The following is an 18,163-nucleotide window of genomic DNA, read 5'->3' as shown; positions in this document are numbered from 1 at the left end:
GCGTAGAGCACCTTGGATTCAATCCCAGTGTGGAAAAAAAATTAATTAATTCTTACCAGAGAAGCAGGACAGTGGCGGGAAGGGCTGGCACCTCAGCTTTGGGCTGTTACACGATCCATTTCCTCAAACTCTTGTCCTACTTTTCCAGTCTATTAAAATTTCCCTGCTTAAATGAACTCAATTGCCTTGCTCGTGGTCTGATTGGGAGTGACAGGATTTTACACTTTCCCACTCTTCCTGCTATTATTAATAGCACATACTGCATCCTTATCTGGCAAAGTGATGAAGGGCTGTTCACCCAGGAGCCTATTAATTGTCAAAGCAACCCTTTGAGGTGGGCGCTATCAATCTTCCCCATTTTTATAGAAAAAAAAAAAAAAAAAAACAGCTTAAAAAAGTGAAGCAAGTAGCCCAGAGTGGCACTGATCTTGCTTCTTCTGTGGCTCCTTGTAAGCCTGCGTCACTCCAGCCACCTCCTTCAGGTTGGATGGTCTCCTAAGGCTCCAGCTCCCAAAGGAATCCCCGGATCATTGCAGCCTGTCAGGATGCTTCCCAGAGTCTCCCCCTACCCTGCTGCTGGGCTGTGTCTGCTGGCCCTGACAGCATCGTCCAAAACCAGTCCTAAAGCTGAGGGTCATGGCTTCCTATTTTCCCTTACAAATGTCTTACTTTGGTGCCACATTATCAACTGAGACAGTGCTTAGCGAATTGGAAGGTGAATGTGGTCAGACTGCCTAATGCTTGCTTAACACCTAACAGTGGACAAAGGGCTTTCATTTCTGTTATCTCATAGGATCGTTTGAGCTAGTCCAGGCTCTTTGATTATAAGGAAGAGAAACTCACTCAACATATGTCTGTTAAAATGTGGACTCATTGAAAATGGAGAGGAGCCCATTAGGGAAGTGGCTGCAAGGGTAAAGGCAGATGAGAACACCTCTCCCTTCCTCAAAACCTTTCTTCAGCCCTCTACAACCTGTATAAATTCTTCTTTTATTTCCTATTTATTTATTTATTTATTTTTGGTACCAGGGATTGATCCAGAGGTGCTTCACCACTGAGCCACCTCTCTGGCCCCTTTTAAATTTTTTTTTTTTTTTTTAAATTGAGAGACAGTATCTCTAAATTGCTTAGGGCCTTGCTAAATTGCTGAAACTGGCTTTGAACTTGCCATCCTCCTGCCTCAGCCTCCCGGGCCACTGGCATTACAGGTGTGCACCACCATGCCTGGCTTCTTTAGAATTCTTAAAGCCAATTACAGAACAGATTGCTCCCTTTTCTGCTTTTGAACTTGACTATAACTTTCCTCTCCGTCACACTTAGGATGGCAAGGCTTGGTGGATCCCTTACCTCTGCCTTGTTAACCCAAGGGATCCCTTTGTCCTCCCAGGTAAAACACCAGAGGAAGTGCTGAAGAAGTATCTGCAGAAGGTCCGGCACCCGCCAGAGGAGGTGAGTGCCGGGGAAGTAGGGCACGGTTCACCTTCCCCATCACCCACAGTCATTTCCTCTGTAGTAGTTTTCTGCAGGATGTGGAGGAGCGGCTCCCTAATCCCTGACTGGTACAGAGCTAATCAAGCTGGAACTCAGGCTCCCGAGTTCATGGTCAGAGCTGCAGCTGTAGCTTAACCTTTCCCCTTTAGCAGAGTGCTGATGGAGTCTAAGCTACTTTACATGACAGTTGGAATTTAGGAAAAACAGCATGCTGAGCCATGTGCACTCACTTTGGAATGGAATTGACATAGACCCGTGGTTCTCAACTGAGAAGATTTTGCCCCTGAGGGAACATCCGCTTGGGTGTTTACTGGTATCTAGTAGATAGAGACCTGGGACGCTGCTAAGCCCTCTACAAAGCCCAGGTCAGTAGCCACAGCAAACAGTAGCCACAGTAACATTCCATCAAATGTTAACACTGCTGAAGTTGAGAAATCAGCCATAAATTTATTTAAATAACAGCCTCTCCGGTATACGGGAAACATGATTCCTTTACCCAAGTTCAGCTTAAGCGAAGCTTGTCAGTGTGTCTATTCACAAGCCATTGGAGGAAGAAGACAGGGCTTGGTCAGGGGTTGTAATGTGGTTGACAAGCCCAAGTTCACATATTAACCGCTACCAGGAATTACTTCAGGAATTTCTCTGTCGTGTAAAGCAAGATTTGTAAAAGCACACCCTCCACCCCTGATTTGTCAACTTTCTAGAAGAGGAGGGGTGACAGCTCACCCAGCCTCTGCCATCACATGGGAACCCCCACAGGGGGGCCTGGGCTGCCCAAGCTGGTGATAACTGATGTCCTCTCTGCTCTCACCCCCTCATCCCCAACCACAGGACTGCACCATCTGCATGGAGCGCCTCACCGCTCCCTCGGGCTACAAGGGCCCACAGCCCACGGTCAAGCCTGACCTGGTAGGAAAGCTCTCCAGGTGTGGCCACATCTACCACATCTACTGCCTGGTCGCCATGTACAACAATGGGAACAAGGTCAGTGTACCCGGGGGCCTGCTGCCCTGCCCCTGGTAGGCTGTGGAGGACCAAGAACATGAGGGCCCTCCACATTCTTCCCCTGGCTGGTCTGAGGAGTCTTACATCTCGCCACTTCTTACTCATCCAAAAACTACCTGCATTTCAGAAGCTGCTCTATTCATCTCTTACTAGGGGAAGAGCAGAGGCAGTAAAAGGATATCGACCTGTGCTTGGGTCCTGGTTAGGAACTGAATGACCTCGGGCAAGATTGTTTTTTTCAGGCTCTCTGAGATTTCCTTTTCCATCTGGAAAATGCAGATATAACAATACCCGCTTTGTAAGCTGTTATTACTATTATTATCCAAAAGGATTCCTCTCGTGTATCATGGCTATAATGTTCCCCCTTTACCTTTACACGGCTTATTGTGTTGATGTTCCCAAAGTGCCAACCTCGAGACTTTTCTCAGCGTCCCAGACAGACAAGGTGTGGGATGCAGTCAGTTCACTGTCCTGACCCTGGCCTGAAAGCTTCCATTGGAGCCTCACATTTCAAGAGGTTACTCTGTGTTTAAAGGGCTTTCTTAGCACTTTCTTTCCTTTGGGGTTGACCGTATCCAAGAATGTCTAGTAACTATTTGCTTTTACGTCAGTAGTTTCAAAAATGTCTCTTGAGGCGCTCTCCTTTGTTCTCTTTTGCACTTACACTTGGAAGCATGTGTTTTCATTTTATCAAACACATGAGGGGAAAGGGCCTGAATTGGATGGAGCCATGCCCCCCAGGCCATGAAACAAGCTAAGGCCTCGGCAGGGAGTGGGACCCCAGCTTTAGAGAGGAGCTGACTCCAATGTGAGCTGTTCCTCTAAATGAGTAGAACTTACATGGAGATGTCCCCAAATAGCTCTTCAGAGGATCTGCATCTTCCCAAAGAGTTGGGGGAGGGACATCTGAAGAGAGCTTTGGTCCCAGCTGTGGGAAAGTCCTCTGTCAGCACATGCGTCCTTCTCCCTTCCTTTTGGGGGGCCTGGAAATAGGATTTGCTGGGGGGGGGGGCTCCCGCAGGGTTCCCCACCCTCCCTGCCACAGCACGTGGCACTTCACCAGGTTCTCCTGTGAAACCACACCCCTTCATATCTGTCTGGAAACCCCTGTGCCGCCAGCAGAGCCACTGGGGGGCAGTGCAGTGCCGTGGGGTGAGGTGGGGGTGATTTAGATGCACTTGCAGGTGTTCTGACCCTCGCTGGTGATGAGCCCCTCAGTCTTGCTGTGCCTCAGCTCCTTTATCTGTGAAAGGGGTTCATAATTCCTCCCCAGCTAATGTCAGAAGGTGAGGCTGATGTGAAATAAGCATTGTAGATTCTGTTGTAAGATTTTAAAGTATTACCATTACGGTATCATTTTCTCCTCTGGTTGTTTATGCAGAACTTATCCTCCATCTTTCTAAGCCTATTTATTCTTCAAGGGTCATTTGTTTAAAGTCGTCTTTATTTTCTCCAACACAGTGCTCAATTCATCTTTTCCTAGCAGTAGGTTCCAAACCTGAGTTTATTAGTCTTTTCACAGAAATCATGAATAGACTGATAATACTTAGATATGCCACTTGCAAAACACGTCCTATGGATGATCTCATATAATATCTAACAACCCAGTGAGACAGATACTGTTGTTTTTCTGGCTCTCTAAAGAAACTGAGACTCGGAGAGGATAATTGATTTGTCCAAGATCACACAACAGGTAGAAGGCAGAGTAAATCCAGACAGTCTGACTTAGGAGTTCACATTCCAAACAGACTACACTTTGCAGTCGCCCAATTCTGATACGGTGGGCCTGGTGTGGGGTCCAAGCATCTTTATTTTTAAGAAGCTTTCAAATGATTCTGGTGGTCATCAATTGGGAAGTCGCTGCTCTTAAGAGCTTGCTATCTGTTCTACCCATTTGAGGCTTAGATATTAGATGATGGTTCCCTTTGTGGGCTCCCTGCCCTAGTTTCCTGGCCTCTTCATCAATGACAGGGGCGTCCTTTCTATGTTCCTTAGCATGGAGCCTGAAGCTATTTGTAGAATTTTCTTTCTGTTACTTTGGAGATAGCAGCCGTGGCTTACGTAGCTAGTCAGGATTTCAGGTCTAGTGTGAGGTCGGATCAAGTTTTTCCCCCTTGCCCTTCATCTCTGGTACCTTTGAGGTTGGGTGGAAGGTCATTAGGTTTCCCAGGTTGGCTATTTTGACCTTGTCTCATCAGGATGGGAGTTTGCAGTGTCCAACCTGTAAGACCATTTATGGGGTGAAGACAGGCACCCAGCCTCCAGGGAAGATGGAGTACCACCTCATCCCCCACTCCTTGCCTGGCCACCCAGACTGCAAAACCATCCGGATTATCTACAGCATCCCCCCGGGCATTCAGGTGAGCTCACCCTCAGCAGTTGCCTTTTATAGTTTTAAGTTTAAATGTTTGCATTCGAAGTGTTTTATGCTATGAAAAGTCTCCTTCCCACCCTTGTTCTCCCTCTACAGATCTAATCCCCCATCCTCTCCCCCTCCACTAGCATTGTTCTTACTTTCTCATGTACCCTTCCAGGATTCTCTGTGCCCAGGCAACAGAAATTGTATCCGCCCCTCCCATTTTTACACAATGATTGACATTTAGGGACCTTGTTTCATACTCTGCATTTTTTCAATGAACAATATAGTTTGTAGGTTTTTCAGTACAGAGAGAACTTCCTCTTTCTTTCTTATGTCTGCACAATAATCCATCATGTAAATAATTTAATTCAACAGTCTCAATCAGATGAGAATACATACGGATTATTTCCAATCTTTTGCTACAACGAATAATGTTGGGATGAATAAACTTGTACACATATGAACCTTGCCTAGTGTGCAGCCCTGTACCTGTTTATGTGTAGAATAATTTTCTAGAAGTGGAATTTCTTTGTCAAACAGTAACCTGCATTTCTAATTTGATAGCTACATGATCACACTATTCGATAGCTACACTACTGGCTTTGAGTTTCATGGGCATTTCTTTCCTCTTTGGTTCTTTTAAATACAGTTCCAAGGAACAAATCTGAACAATATTCCTGATGGCAGATGTAAATTTTGTGGCCCTTCTTCCCACAATGAAGCTTTATCAAATGTGCTAGGGTGCAGACTGGATCCACTTTTAGCAAATGTTGATTCGTTTACCTCTTTTATTCCCTCCTATTTGTCTTTTTACATTTAATAAATATCTGCATGTGAATTAGGGACCACGAATGCCCTTGGCAGTAGAGAAGGCGGGTGCAGCCCTGATAGGATCCTTTCTCCCTGAAGTCCCCATTCTGCTGGGTCCAGGAAAACCATAAAGCAAACAGACAAACGGGTGCTTCCAAATAGTGATAAGTCGTGGGGAAATAACCAGGCCCATGTAATAGCCTAAAAAGAATTAAGTAAAACATGGTTCTTCCTTGGGGGATTTACCAACCCGTCAGGAAAAGATAAGTGAACATCACCAATTAATTTAGAGAGCAAAATTGGGTGTGCACCATTGATAGGAGTTGTGCGAGGCAGAGTGAACAAAGAAGAACTGCAAGTCCTTCAAAGTCTGATCAGCCTGGTTCTAGTTCTTGCCTCCATTGTGCATGTGTGTTTGGGTGGGGGGTGCTGAGGATTTAACCCAGCATCTCCTACATGCTAGGCCAGCACACTACGGTTGAGCTACACCCACAGCCCTTTGGGTTTGTTTGTTTTGTTGTTTTGGTTTCGGTTTTTCTGTGTTTGTTTTTGAGACAGGGTCTCCCTAACTTGTCCAGGTTGGCCTGGAACTTGGCAATCCTCCTGCCTCAGCCTCCCCAGTAGCTGGGATTACAGGCGTGTGCCCTGGCTGAGTGTTTACTTGCTGGTGACTCTGGGCCAGCCACCTGATCTTTCCAAGCTTAACTTTTTCAGCAGTGTAGCTGGGCACCTAACAGGCAGAGGTGTGTAAGGGTGAGAGACGTCTGTGTGTGCACCTGGGGCAAGGGCACAATACTAAGGTGCTCAATACCTGGTGCCATTATTATTGAGTATCCTACTCATCCTGGTAAGGACAAGGGCTTGTGTGTGTGTGTGTGTGTGTGTGTGTGTGTGTGTGTCTGCAGCTCAGAGGGGACTTTCTGGTGCAGGTTACTCTCTATGGGAGCCTGGGAAATGTGAAGAAATGGAGGAGAGCATTTTTAGTTGGAGGGTATAACAGTTGTGGAGGAGAGAAAGTAGGGGGTGTTGAAGGCAATAAGGAAGAGTTGAATGGGGGCCTAAGACTTGCAAAACGGGAGGGAGCACGACAGAGATGTTGAAGACCAGGCATTGTTGGAGACTGGCACCAGGCCACAGAAGGCCTGAGCACTAGGGCTGAGGGTGAGGACCTTCCTCATTAGGCTGCAGGGAGCCCCTGAAGATTGCTGTTTGTGATTAGATTTTGGAACATCATGGGGTTGAGTTTGTGCTTCAGGAAGGACAGTCTGACGTAAGCACAGAGGACAACCAGAACAAAGACCCATCAGGAGACTACTGCAGTAGTCCAGGCTCTGTAATGGGGCCTCAGCAAGGGAAAGGCCAGAGCAAGAGAGAAACAGCTGGGTGTTGCTTGGGGGAGACTCCTGGGATGATTCTGAGCCAGCCAGTCGGGGTGGTAAGGACATGAGTGAAAATATGGGGGTCTGGAGGAACAGCAGGCAGCTTGGGTTAGGACTAGGGTCAGGGTTAGGGCTAGGGCTAGGAAGAGCCTGTGCTGTGGTTTTAGAGATATCCACGTGCTGCTCTGCAGACCCCCGGCTCCTCCAGGAACACCCCAGCTCATCTCGAGAGAAATACATGTCTTGGTGGCCATCCTGTAGTCTCAGAGTCTCAGGATGCTCAGTGCCGTCTCTTCAGACTTCAGGGGCCACATAGGTGTGGGCCTCGGTGAGGACTCGAGACTTTCAAGCATTACCTTCACTGCAGAGAAAAATTCCCTATGGGAGAAACTCTGGGCCGGAGTGAGGCTGAGTCGTGACTGCTCTGCTTGGCGACGGGCCCAGAGCACACAGGCTTGCTGGGTCAGTGCCAGGTGGACTCTGCATTGGACACACAAGCAGCAGCCCCAGGAAGGGGAGGAGCAGTCATAGCCCGGTGCTTGGACTTGGCCCCTCAATCAGGCGGCCAGGCTTAGTGAAGTAGCAATGTCTTTGAGTATGGAATTGGAACCATCAGGTCCTGCATCTTCAAGAAGACATTGTTGGGGCTGGGGATATAGCTCAATTGGTGGAGTGCTTGCATTGCATGCACAAGGTCCTGGGTTCAATCTCCAGCACCAAAAAACAAAAAACAATTTAGCGCAGGGAAGTGTGCCTTTCCCCAGACCCCAGTACAGTCCTCACACCCTGCAGATGGCAAAATCAGAAGTGATCTTGAACTGTGCTTTCAGAAAAATTAAAGCAACAGAATTTTTGATCACTGTGCATAAAGAGACAAAATGAAAAATCTGTATGCTCATTTGTTCCTTCACTCACTCATTTATGCAGCCAGGACACACTTGCTGATCATCTGTGGGAGAGCTGTTGTTAACAGCAGCACAGAATTATCTTTTTTTTTTTTTTTTTTGGTACTGGGGATTGAACTCAGGGGCACTCGACCACTGAGCCACATCCCCTACCCTATTTTGTATTTTCTTTACAGACAAGGTCTCACTGAGTTGCTGAGCACCTTGCTTTTGCTGAGGCTGGCTTTGAACTCACAATCCTCCTGCCTCAGCCTCCTGAGACACTGGGATGACAAGCGTGCACCACCACGCCCAGCTACTGATATTTAATTGGTTGTATCTGGAAGGGGTTTTTAAATAGGGTTCCATCCCTGCAAGGTTTAGGGTTGCTCCGAAATTATGCACAGACATTTGAGTGAGTGGAAAATATATGCATTGCTACTGAGAAAAAGTGCATTGCTTCTCATGAGTTGCACAAAGGGGTCAATGAACCCATTTGGCCTCTGATTAAGAAGGCTGATGTCTTAGTCTGTTTTCTGCTACAGAGTACCTGAGGCTGGGCATTTATAAATAATAGAGATTCATGTGGCTCACAGTTCTGGAGGCTGGGAAGTCCAAGATTGTTGTTTGCATCTGGTGAGAGGCTGTTTCTACTCAAGGCAGAAGCAGAAGGACTACTGGACATGTGGAAGTGGGAGACCATAAGGAGCAACCTTGCTTTAGAGCAACATGCTTTCACAGTACTAATCCAGTCCCTCAAGAGAGAAAGGAGAAGTTCTTTTAGAAAGGCATTAATTCCTCTCCCTAGTCACCCCACAGCCTCTCAAAAGCCCCATCTGCCAACACAGCTGCAATGACTGTGCAATTTCATCATGAGTTTCAGAGGGGACAAACCACATCCACAATTGTAGCACCTGGATCTGATTCAATCCTGCTTCAGTTTTTTTGTTTTGTTTTCCCACCCAGTAGCCTGAGACTGGGCTTTAAATAGGATATTGGCCAACCACAGCTAAAATATCGTTAGAAGATTTTTAGTCCTGAGTCTCCTGATCCGTATGCTAAACAAGAAAACCCACATAAATTCATGATGACAAAGGAGAATCCATGGGAATCATTCAGGCAATTCTGCTTGCAGGGTTCATAGCTCAAGACACTTTGATGATTCTGAGTAGTTCAGAGCTAAAACATGTAGACCACAGACCTCAGAAAAACTGGGCTTAATTTTCAGCAAAGCCGCTAACATTATGGAAGCATTTAACTTTTCTGGGCCGCAGTAAAACAGTAGATGATGAAGACAGGGATGTTTCAGGTTTACTGGGCTCTTACCATGCACCAGGCACCGAATGCGTGTAACATGTGAAACAGCCTCACAAGGTGAGTATCCCATGTCATTGCTATCAAATCGATGGGGATCAAAGGCCCCAGAATTGGGCTCCAGCACATCCAGCTGGGAGGTAGCAGCTGGGTCCAAACCCAGGCCCAAGGATGCCCAGTCTGTGTGCTTAATGATTCCTCACACTGCTTTGGGGGTCTGTTCTGTCTAGACTCTATGGCCATTATGCTCTTCATCATTATTTAATGAGTACCAGCCTGCACTCCTTTCTCATCAGAATTATGTTGAAAACCCCTCTTTGTTTTCTTTCTTTCTGCTTGCAGGGGCCAGAACACCCAAATCCTGGCAAGAGTTTCAGCGCCCGTGGCTTCCCACGACACTGTTACCTTCCAGACAGCGAGAAAGGGAGAAAAGTAAGAGTGGAAATTTCAGAGTAGTTCTGGGGACTTTATTTCTCAGGGCCTCAGGTTTTGCTTCCTACAATGCAAAGACCAAAGAGAACTGGTTTTGTTTGTTTTTGTTTTTTTCCTCTTGATATATATAGTAACAAGGTCCTATCTGAGTCAACCATAAGTAAAGTTGGATATGATTAGAAATTTTTCCTTTTTTTTTTTTTTTGCAGGTGAATGAGGTGGGGCTTTTAATTTGTTCCTCTCCAGGATATTATTGGCAATAATTCATCTATTTTAGTATTCTTTGTTTAGAGCGATGCTATCTAAAGGCAGGTCCTGGGAATAGCACCAGTGGTAATATACAGGAACTTGAGAGAAATGCAGAACTATAACCTATTTCAATTTAGCAAGATCCCAGCACATGCTAAAGTATGAGAAGCACTGATCTGGGGCATGGATCTTAATTGGTGGGAGATTATTTTATACTTATATATTCTTAGACTTGTCTCCAAAAGGGCAGTGGGAACAACCTTTGGGTTCCTGGACTCCTAGTAACTCATCATCAGGCTCCCATGCTTCTATGAACTCTCATTAGAATTTTTAAAAATCTACATTTGTTTTTCTGTGGATGAGGCCATAAAAATCACTGGACTTTCAGAATCTTTCCTGATCTCAAGAGCGTTAGGAACCACTGGTCTAAGGGAGTGCTGGAAAAACACAGGCAAGAGGTGTGTTTTAGTGGGTTTTCTCTCCAAATCTCAGCAGCCTCCTTCCACAGGATGCCAGTGGCTGTGTGGTTGCTGTGGGTCAATGTCTCCGTCTATCTGGGTGGTTATGAAAAAAATCCCACAGACTGGGTGGCTCAGAAACAACAGAAATGAATTTCTCTCCATTCTGGGGGCTGGGAATCCAAGATCAAGGCTCTGGCAGAATCTGCATCTGGCAAGACCCACTTCCTGCTCGTAGACAAAGCCTTCTCTCTGTGTCCTCACATGGGGAAAGGGGCAAGGGGACTCTCTCCCAGGACTCTTTTGTAAGAGCATTAATCCTATTCACTGAAATTCATTTCTATGCCTTAATCACCTCCTAATACTCTGTCACCTTGGGGGTGAGTGGTCATCATTTGAATTTAGGTGGTAAATAAACACTCAGCTCCAGGGTGCTCCATTTGTCTCCCTGCTCTGAAACCCTGCCCTTGAAGGAACAGCCTTTCTGTTGAAGGAACAGCCCTTCTGTGGTCCATGCTCTTCCTTCCTAGGGTGGGGAACTGGAGAGAGAAGGGAAAGAGGACTAAAGAGAGAATCCAAGAAGAAGTGTGGAATCCCATTTAGACCTCCTGGAACCTTTTTTCCTTCTCTCGCTTTCCATAGGCCCTATCAAGTTATGGACAGGCCAGGAGAAGGATGGGGTGGTGAAATGCCCATAGGGAGACCCCTCAGGTCTCATGGTACATGGTATGGCTATGTCCTCATCCAGGGAGGAAGGAGACAGTTTGGAACAATGAAAGAACCAGCTATATCACAAGATGTGCCAGTCAAGTGTTCCCAGATTAAGAATCAGGACTAGGCCTGATGCCTGTTTTTCTTGAGTGTCCAAATTTTTGTGCCTGAGCCTGAGATCTGCATCTCAACAGTTGGCTAAATGTCTCTACTGTAAAGTCCTGCTGTTCAAACTAGAACCATGTTCCCCAAAGCTGCTCTGCCTGCAGGACTCTCTTATGTTGACGACATATCCTGAATTCCCAGGAGCCAGAATGGACACATTGGTCTTCTTGGGCCCTCCCTCTTATCCACCACATCCACTTAGCTCCCTGAACTGCCTTCTAAACCACTCGATTCCTTTTATAAACCTGCTACCACCAACCTAGTTAATGCTTCTTCATCTTTCAATGCCACCAGTTTAGTCATCCCAAAACATAATTCCCAGCACCAAACACCTTTGTTTAAAAGAAATAAGATTGAAACTGGGTACAGTGGCACCTACCTGTAATCCCAATGTTCCAGAATCTGAGGCAGAAGTGGAGTGCAGTGGCACATGCCTGTAATCCCAGCAGCTCTTGAGGCTGAGGCAGGATGATCTCGAGTTCAAAGCTAGCCCCAGCTTAGTGAGGCCCTAAGTAACTCAGCAAGCCCCTGTCTCTAAGTAGAATATTTTAAAAGGGCTGGGGATGTGGCTCAGTGGTTAAATGCTCCTGGTTTTAATCGCCAATACCGGGAAATACCAGGGGAAAAAAAAAAAAAAATAGAAGATGAAGGATTGCAGGTTCAAGGCCAGCCTGGGCAACTCATAGAAACCTTGTCTCAAAATAGAAATTTTAAAAGGGGCCAGGGATGTAGCTTAGTGGTAAAACACCACTGGGTTCAATCCCCAGTACCTTCCCCCCCTCCAAGAAAAGAAAAAAGAAATAAAATTCAAACAGTTGTTTCTTCTTCACAAAGAATACTCCTCTCCGCTTGACATAAAAAGCCTGCTGTAGTGTGGTTTTACACCTTCCTGTCTCTCCAGTTGCCCACCCTTGTCCTTCACGAGGGTCGCATTGGAGACTGAGACACAGTAAGAGCTCAGGCTTTGGAACTAGACCGGCCTGGGTTCCAGTCCTAGTTCTCACACGCATAGCTGCAGAATCTGGTATTAAAGGCTTCACATCCGTATGACTTGTTTCCTCATCTGTCCAGCAGTGGTGATAATTTCTCTGTGGACAGGATGTTGTAGGAATTCAGTGAAAGTAGCCTTAGTAAAATGCGGTGGCAGCTGTTGTTGTAATCATCCATGCCTGGGGCTCCTATTTACTTACCGTGTCTACACATCCTCTCTGTTAACATACCTCCGATCCTCCCTTCCGCTGAGACTCTGCTCAGAAGCAGCCTCCTCCTTGAAATATATGCTGATTCCTATCTAAAGTATACTTTGGACCCTGGGCCATGGAGTCAGGCAGCCCTGAGGTCCATCTCCAATACCCACCCTGCTTCCTGTCACTAGCTATAAGACCAAGGCAAGTTTTTATTTTTTTATATCTTCTGAGCCTGTTTTTCTCATTTGTTTAAAAAAAAAAAAAGGTGACGGGGGTGGGGGTGTGTGATGATGAGAGTATCTGAATCCCAGTTATTGTGATCACTGTATAACTCAACACCTGGCGCTGAGTAAGTAACCTCTCAGGAAAGGGTAGCTCCTGTTTTCGAGTTTACTATTGTGTTCCTTGGCTTCGCTTCTCTGTGACAGAATACCTCAGAGCAATCAGCTGAAAGGGGGAAAGATTTGTTTTGAGTCATGGTTTCAGTCCCTTGTCACTTGCTCCTGTCACTTTGGGCCTTGGGTGAGGCAGAACATCATGGCTGGGAGCATGTGGTGGAAGGAAACTGCTTACCTCCTGGTGACCAGGAGGCACATAGAGAAAGAGAGAGGGGGAAGGGGAGGGACTGAGGACAAAATAAACCTTCCCAGGGTGCACACCTCCAGTGACCTACTCCCTCCCACCGGACCCCAGGGACTAAGGTTTCTCCGATCTCCCAACAGCACCATCAGTTGGGGACCAAGCTTTTGGCACACAGCCTTTAGGGGACATTTAAGATTCAAACTGCAACAACTACTGTTATTACTGTTATGATTCCCCAACCGTCAGCCTGTACCATGTTTGGAAGAGTTCATCTTCCAGGTGTGGACAGTACTCCGACCAAGACTGGGAATAGGATGTTAGTCTCGCTCAACCAAGATTTTGTTGAATTTAGATGAATCAGAACATTCTGCAAACCCTGACACAGGCCACAGCTTCCTCGTCTATAAAATGGGGATAATGATAGCACTTGCCGTGGACCTGGCTGCAAGTGTGGTGTGAGGACCAGATGGGAGATAAATATGGGAGAGCCTGGAAGAAGTCAGAGGGCTTTTTAAGATGTCCCTGGAGAAATATTTCACAGTCTTAGTTGTTGGTAGATTAATTCCACCTCGAGGTGGTGCTGGTGAAGGGCAGAAGTTTAGAAGTCCTCAGATCATAAGCACTGCAACTCCTAGACCCTAAGTTTTAAAATACAACTATTATGCTGATAGCTGACCTTTTTAAAAAAAAAAAAAAAAAAAGTATTGTACTCCAGGCACTAGTATGAAAATGCTTTTCTTGTAGTGTTCCATAAGATGTCCACAACCTTTGAGACGGATTATACCATTGCCACTTTATAAATAAGGATTTTAAGCATCAGAGAGGTGCTATGATTTGTCCATGGTCACAGTTATTCATCGACAGAGCCAAGACTCAAGCCCTGACTCCAAGTCCAAGACTCCTTCTCTTTCATTGAATTGCTTAGGACTTCCTGACGCAGGGAGATTGGGACCCTTAAGAGGATCCTACCACCCAAGGGACAGTGTCTGACCAACACTGAAGTCCGCCCTCTGTCTCTTTCCTTTGCTCCACAGGTTCTCAAGTTGCTCCTCGTGGCCTGGGATCGCCGTCTCATCTTTGCCATCGGTACCTCCAGCACCACGGGCGAGTCTGATACGGTCATCTGGAATGAGGTGCACCACAAGACAGAGTTTGGCTCTAATCTCACCGGCCATGGCTACCCAGATGCCAATTACCTGGATAACGTGCTGGCCGAACTGGCTGCCCAGGGCATCTCTGAGGACAGCACTGCCCAGGAGAAAGACTGAGGCTGGAGAGGCGTTGGGGTGGGAGGGGCTGTGGGACCACAGGGCAGGAACAGGGAGAGTCAAGGTGGAAGTTGGTGCCATGCCCTCCCTACTCCCTCATCCTCCCTCACCCTGTCTCTAGACTGGGAGGGGAGGCAGATTGCATAAGGTGACATAATTCATAAACCTCATCCGACAAAAGGGGACATGGGGTGATGGCCATCCTGGGTCTGTTCCTGTTGAGTTTTCGGCGCTGGGTAGGCAAGAATCCCCACCCCCTCCATCCCTCAAGTGGGGGGCACGGTCAGCACACTCGGGTGTGGACAGTGCGTGGCACTGCACACCCTGCCTTGTGAAGCTGAGGTTTCTGGCCTCAGCTGGCTTCTAGCTGCTTCCACTCTGCTTTGAGAGCGGAGTTTCCACTTTTCTCTCCTCCACTGAGGCAGAGAGCTCTCACTGTGCAAGGTGGGTGGGGGGCACCAAGGGGTGGACCGCTAAACTGCTGTGACATCAGATCCTGGATGCCTTGGTGTGGGGCGAGCAAGTGCTTCTTGCTGACAGGGTCAGAGAGGCAGACGCCTCTGGGAGCGGGTTCAGCTCTCTCCATCGTCCTCTGGGCTTCTCTGGGCCCTCTCTTCCCCCTCACATCTGTGACCTGTCCAAAGAGGCATCTGGTTCTTTTGCATGGATGGATGGACTCTGGGATTCTTCTCTGGGACGGCATCCTGTGATGCTGTTTCCAGCCCCTCTCTGATCAAACCAGAGCCTGCGTCCCACTGGGCATCTGCACTGTCCTCAGGGAGAGGAGCCCACAGCCTTCTTCCCAACTCATCCCAGACCAGCTCAAAGATTCCACGAGTTTCATGGATTCACTGTGAGTGGGGCCCATGCTGGGCCCTGTGCCATCTGTGTATGAGCCTATGTGTGTGTGGGTGTGTGCGTGTCATGGGCCACGTTGGTGGACAGTCCATCCCATCATGACCCTGAAATCTACTTTGCAAGATGCCAAACCCCAGTTCTGAGGGATGAAACTGCCAGGGTGTGGTCCCTGGACTTTCCTCTTTTTGCCAACCCATCTCATGATCAACGTGGAACCTGATGGAAGTAGAATTGTGCTTAGGGGATGTGTGGAGGTGAGACCTGGACCCACACCTTTTTCTATTTCTGTTCAAGATGGAATCAGAGCCAACCTCCGTCCAATCTTGTTTTCATGAGGGTTTCAATCTGTACCCATGCAAATTTGCTAGGTAAGCCCAGAGATGGTGCTGGGCCCCTCATCTGTCCCACAGAAGGACCTCCCACAAGGTGAAAGCCTCTAGTTCATTCCTAACAGGGTTGGGACCACATTATGTTCTGGTCCGAAGTGCATCCGGGTTGTATCCCAAGACCCTGTCTATCTCCCCTCAACATCCTCTTGCCTTTGGCTCCAATAATGGATTGAGGATCAGGGAGAACAGGGGTTCTCAAGAAGGGAAACCCAATTCTCCTTTTTGAAAGTGGGTTCTTTGAACTATGTGTTTGGGGGAAGTTCCTCTGGATACTAATTTGAATTTATATACCTCATGTTTTGGGGGTTTGACGTATATATATATATATGCATATATATTTCATAAAATTTGGAAGATTTTTGATGCTGGAAAAAAAAATGAAACAAAAGAACCTTCCACAGTGGTACTTAAGTTAGAACTGGAGGCCAAGGTTTCATAACAGCAGCTCCACAGCTGCTTGCTGTTAGCCCTGCAGCCACTTTGACATAAGTGTGTCTAGTGGATTCACCTGTCACCAGTTCCTTGGGACTTGCTGGTGCTGAGTCTTTCTTTACTCCCATTTGGCTACAGGGACAATAATTGGCCACATCAGAGGGAGCTCTGAGAGGAGGAATTATTCCTGCCACCCTTAATCCAGTCTCTCCCAGCAGTGGGAAGCTATTTTGCAGATGAAAAGACTGGTCCTGAGTTCACTGCCCCTTGGGCCCTACTACAGTCAGGAAGGAAACATTAGAACTAAATGACAGAGATGTCCCTGCAGAGTGTAATGTCACACTGCCAAGTTATCACATGCCAGAGATCATCCTTTGGGCTCTCTGGGCCCTCTCTTCCCCCTCACACCTGTGACCTGTCCAAAGAGGCATCGGGTTCTTTCGCATGGATGGATGGACTCTGGAATTCTTCTCTGGGGTATCGTCCTGTGGTGCTGTTTCCAGCCCCTGTAAGCGTCATACCATTGCCCTTGTCAAGTATCTTCTGGGCTTCTAGGCCACAGGGATGAGGAACAAGACCGAGGACCTGTGTGTAGGAAAATTCAGGAAGCTCGAGTGGAGAAGAAATGAAGACCTGCTCAGACAACTGGAAATGGGCAGTGGGGCGACACTTCATCAGGCAGAAGGAAAAGGACTGAAGATGATATATAAGGGAGTCAGGAGGCAGTGGCAATACCACTTGGAGAGGGAGTCTTCATGCCTTCAAGTCCCCCACCCCCACCCCACCCCAGGTCTTCGATGTGTTTGTGCCCCATTTCTCGTCCTCTCTGAGGAAGCTCAGTAGGGGCTACCTCACCCTCAAACTGCTCTTCTTGTTGAGCTTTCTGGGCAGAAAGGATCTTAGATTTCCTTTCTAACACTGTGCTAGGCAAGGCAGTGGGGGGTGGGCATTCCCTTGCCCCTTATCTTGTGCCAACATGGAAAGACAGAGTCTTGGTTTCAGTGAGAAGCCTGCCAGCAGAGCCCCGTGTGCCCACTACTGTGAAGCAGGGTGTTTCCCACTAGAATCCCTACTGTGCTCCCTGGGCCCAAGCAGGGGCTCTCACGCTCTTCTCTTCATGGGCTTAGCACCAGCCCCAGTCTCCAGGGCTGACCAACGGGATCAGAGACAAACCTTCTCAGATGCTCATCCTTTAAAAGGTTATGTGGTGTGTACATGGTTGCGTGTGCCTTTGTGTTTTCATTCCCTTACCCTTTTTGTAAAAAAACTGAACATCTCTGTGGTTTTATACTTGGTCAAAAGTGCTCGTCCTGGTATTGCACTATTGTGTGCATGAGAGGACTGGGGGAAGGCCTATGTGGTGCAAGAAAGGCCCCCGGCCCCCTTTCCTTGTCTGTGATCACTGGCATTTGAGTGGGGGGTTCTGGGAGAGACAGGTGAATGTCCAAATGTAATTGTTGTGTTTGTAAACTGCTGTGTTTTGAAGTTCTTTGGTATTACTCTGAGAGGACATCGCCACCTGGTGCTCATGAGGTGTATGTGCAGAAGAATAAATGGCAAATGAACAACCACAAACAGTTGTTACTGGGAACCTTCTGCTTTTTGCCGACTAGTGCACCTGGGAGGTATCTGGGTCACTTCCTCAGTCTGTAACCAACCACAAACCCTTCCACAAAATGAGGGGAAAGTCTCTTTTCTCTAATTTTCTTTGTCCACTTCTTTTCTACCCACACATTTGACCTGACTTGACTCCTTGCTCCCCCAGAGAAACAGACCACATGGCAAGGGAAATGGGAAGGTGAACTTGTGGGAGAAAGGTCATCTTTGAAATCATGAATGTTGACTTCTTAAATGTCCCTCCACCTGACTACAATACAGTGTGTGTTTTAATCATTTCTAGACTGCCGTTTTTCAAATAAATGTGTACTATTAATCATTCCACTATTGATAAGAACACAAAAATAAAATGCAAATGCAGAACCACCAATGTCACCAAAATCTGTCTCCATCTCTGATAGTCCATGGGGTGTGGTGTTCTTGGAAGTCAGGACTGGTCTTTCTCCAGACTTCAGACTCAGATCATCTGTTAGGAAGCTAAAACACAGCAGAGCCTGTGGGTGTGAGCCCTGCACCCAGAATCTGACTTTGTAAAGCGATTTGATGGATGTGAACAGCACAATCCCACGTTCT

The 18,163-nt window shown here is 47.2% G+C and overlaps 1 protein-coding gene across 1 annotated transcript in view; it reads left to right on the top strand.

The window, feature by feature from the left end:
- Dtx4 (deltex E3 ubiquitin ligase 4) overlaps nt 1-17,956 on the top strand; it is a 34,549-nt gene extending 16,593 nt beyond the window's left edge. The window contains exons 5-9 of the mRNA XM_027944613.2: nt 1,388-1,449; nt 2,323-2,475; nt 4,695-4,856; nt 9,585-9,674; nt 14,061-17,956. Of these exons, the coding sequence (XP_027800414.1) occupies nt 1,388-1,449; nt 2,323-2,475; nt 4,695-4,856; nt 9,585-9,674; nt 14,061-14,294 (701 nt within the window). The 3' untranslated portion in view covers nt 14,295-17,956. The remainder of the gene's footprint in view (nt 1-1,387; nt 1,450-2,322; nt 2,476-4,694; nt 4,857-9,584; nt 9,675-14,060) is intronic.
- Nucleotides 17,957-18,163: the final 207 nt, after the last annotated feature.

Source organism: Marmota flaviventris, chromosome 9 (assembly GCF_047511675.1).
Source record: "Marmota flaviventris isolate mMarFla1 chromosome 9, mMarFla1.hap1, whole genome shotgun sequence".
Lineage (NCBI taxonomy): Eukaryota > Metazoa > Chordata > Mammalia > Rodentia > Sciuridae > Marmota > Marmota flaviventris.
Note: the sequence above shows the minus strand (reverse complement) of the source record. Positions and strands in the feature narration are given on the sequence as shown.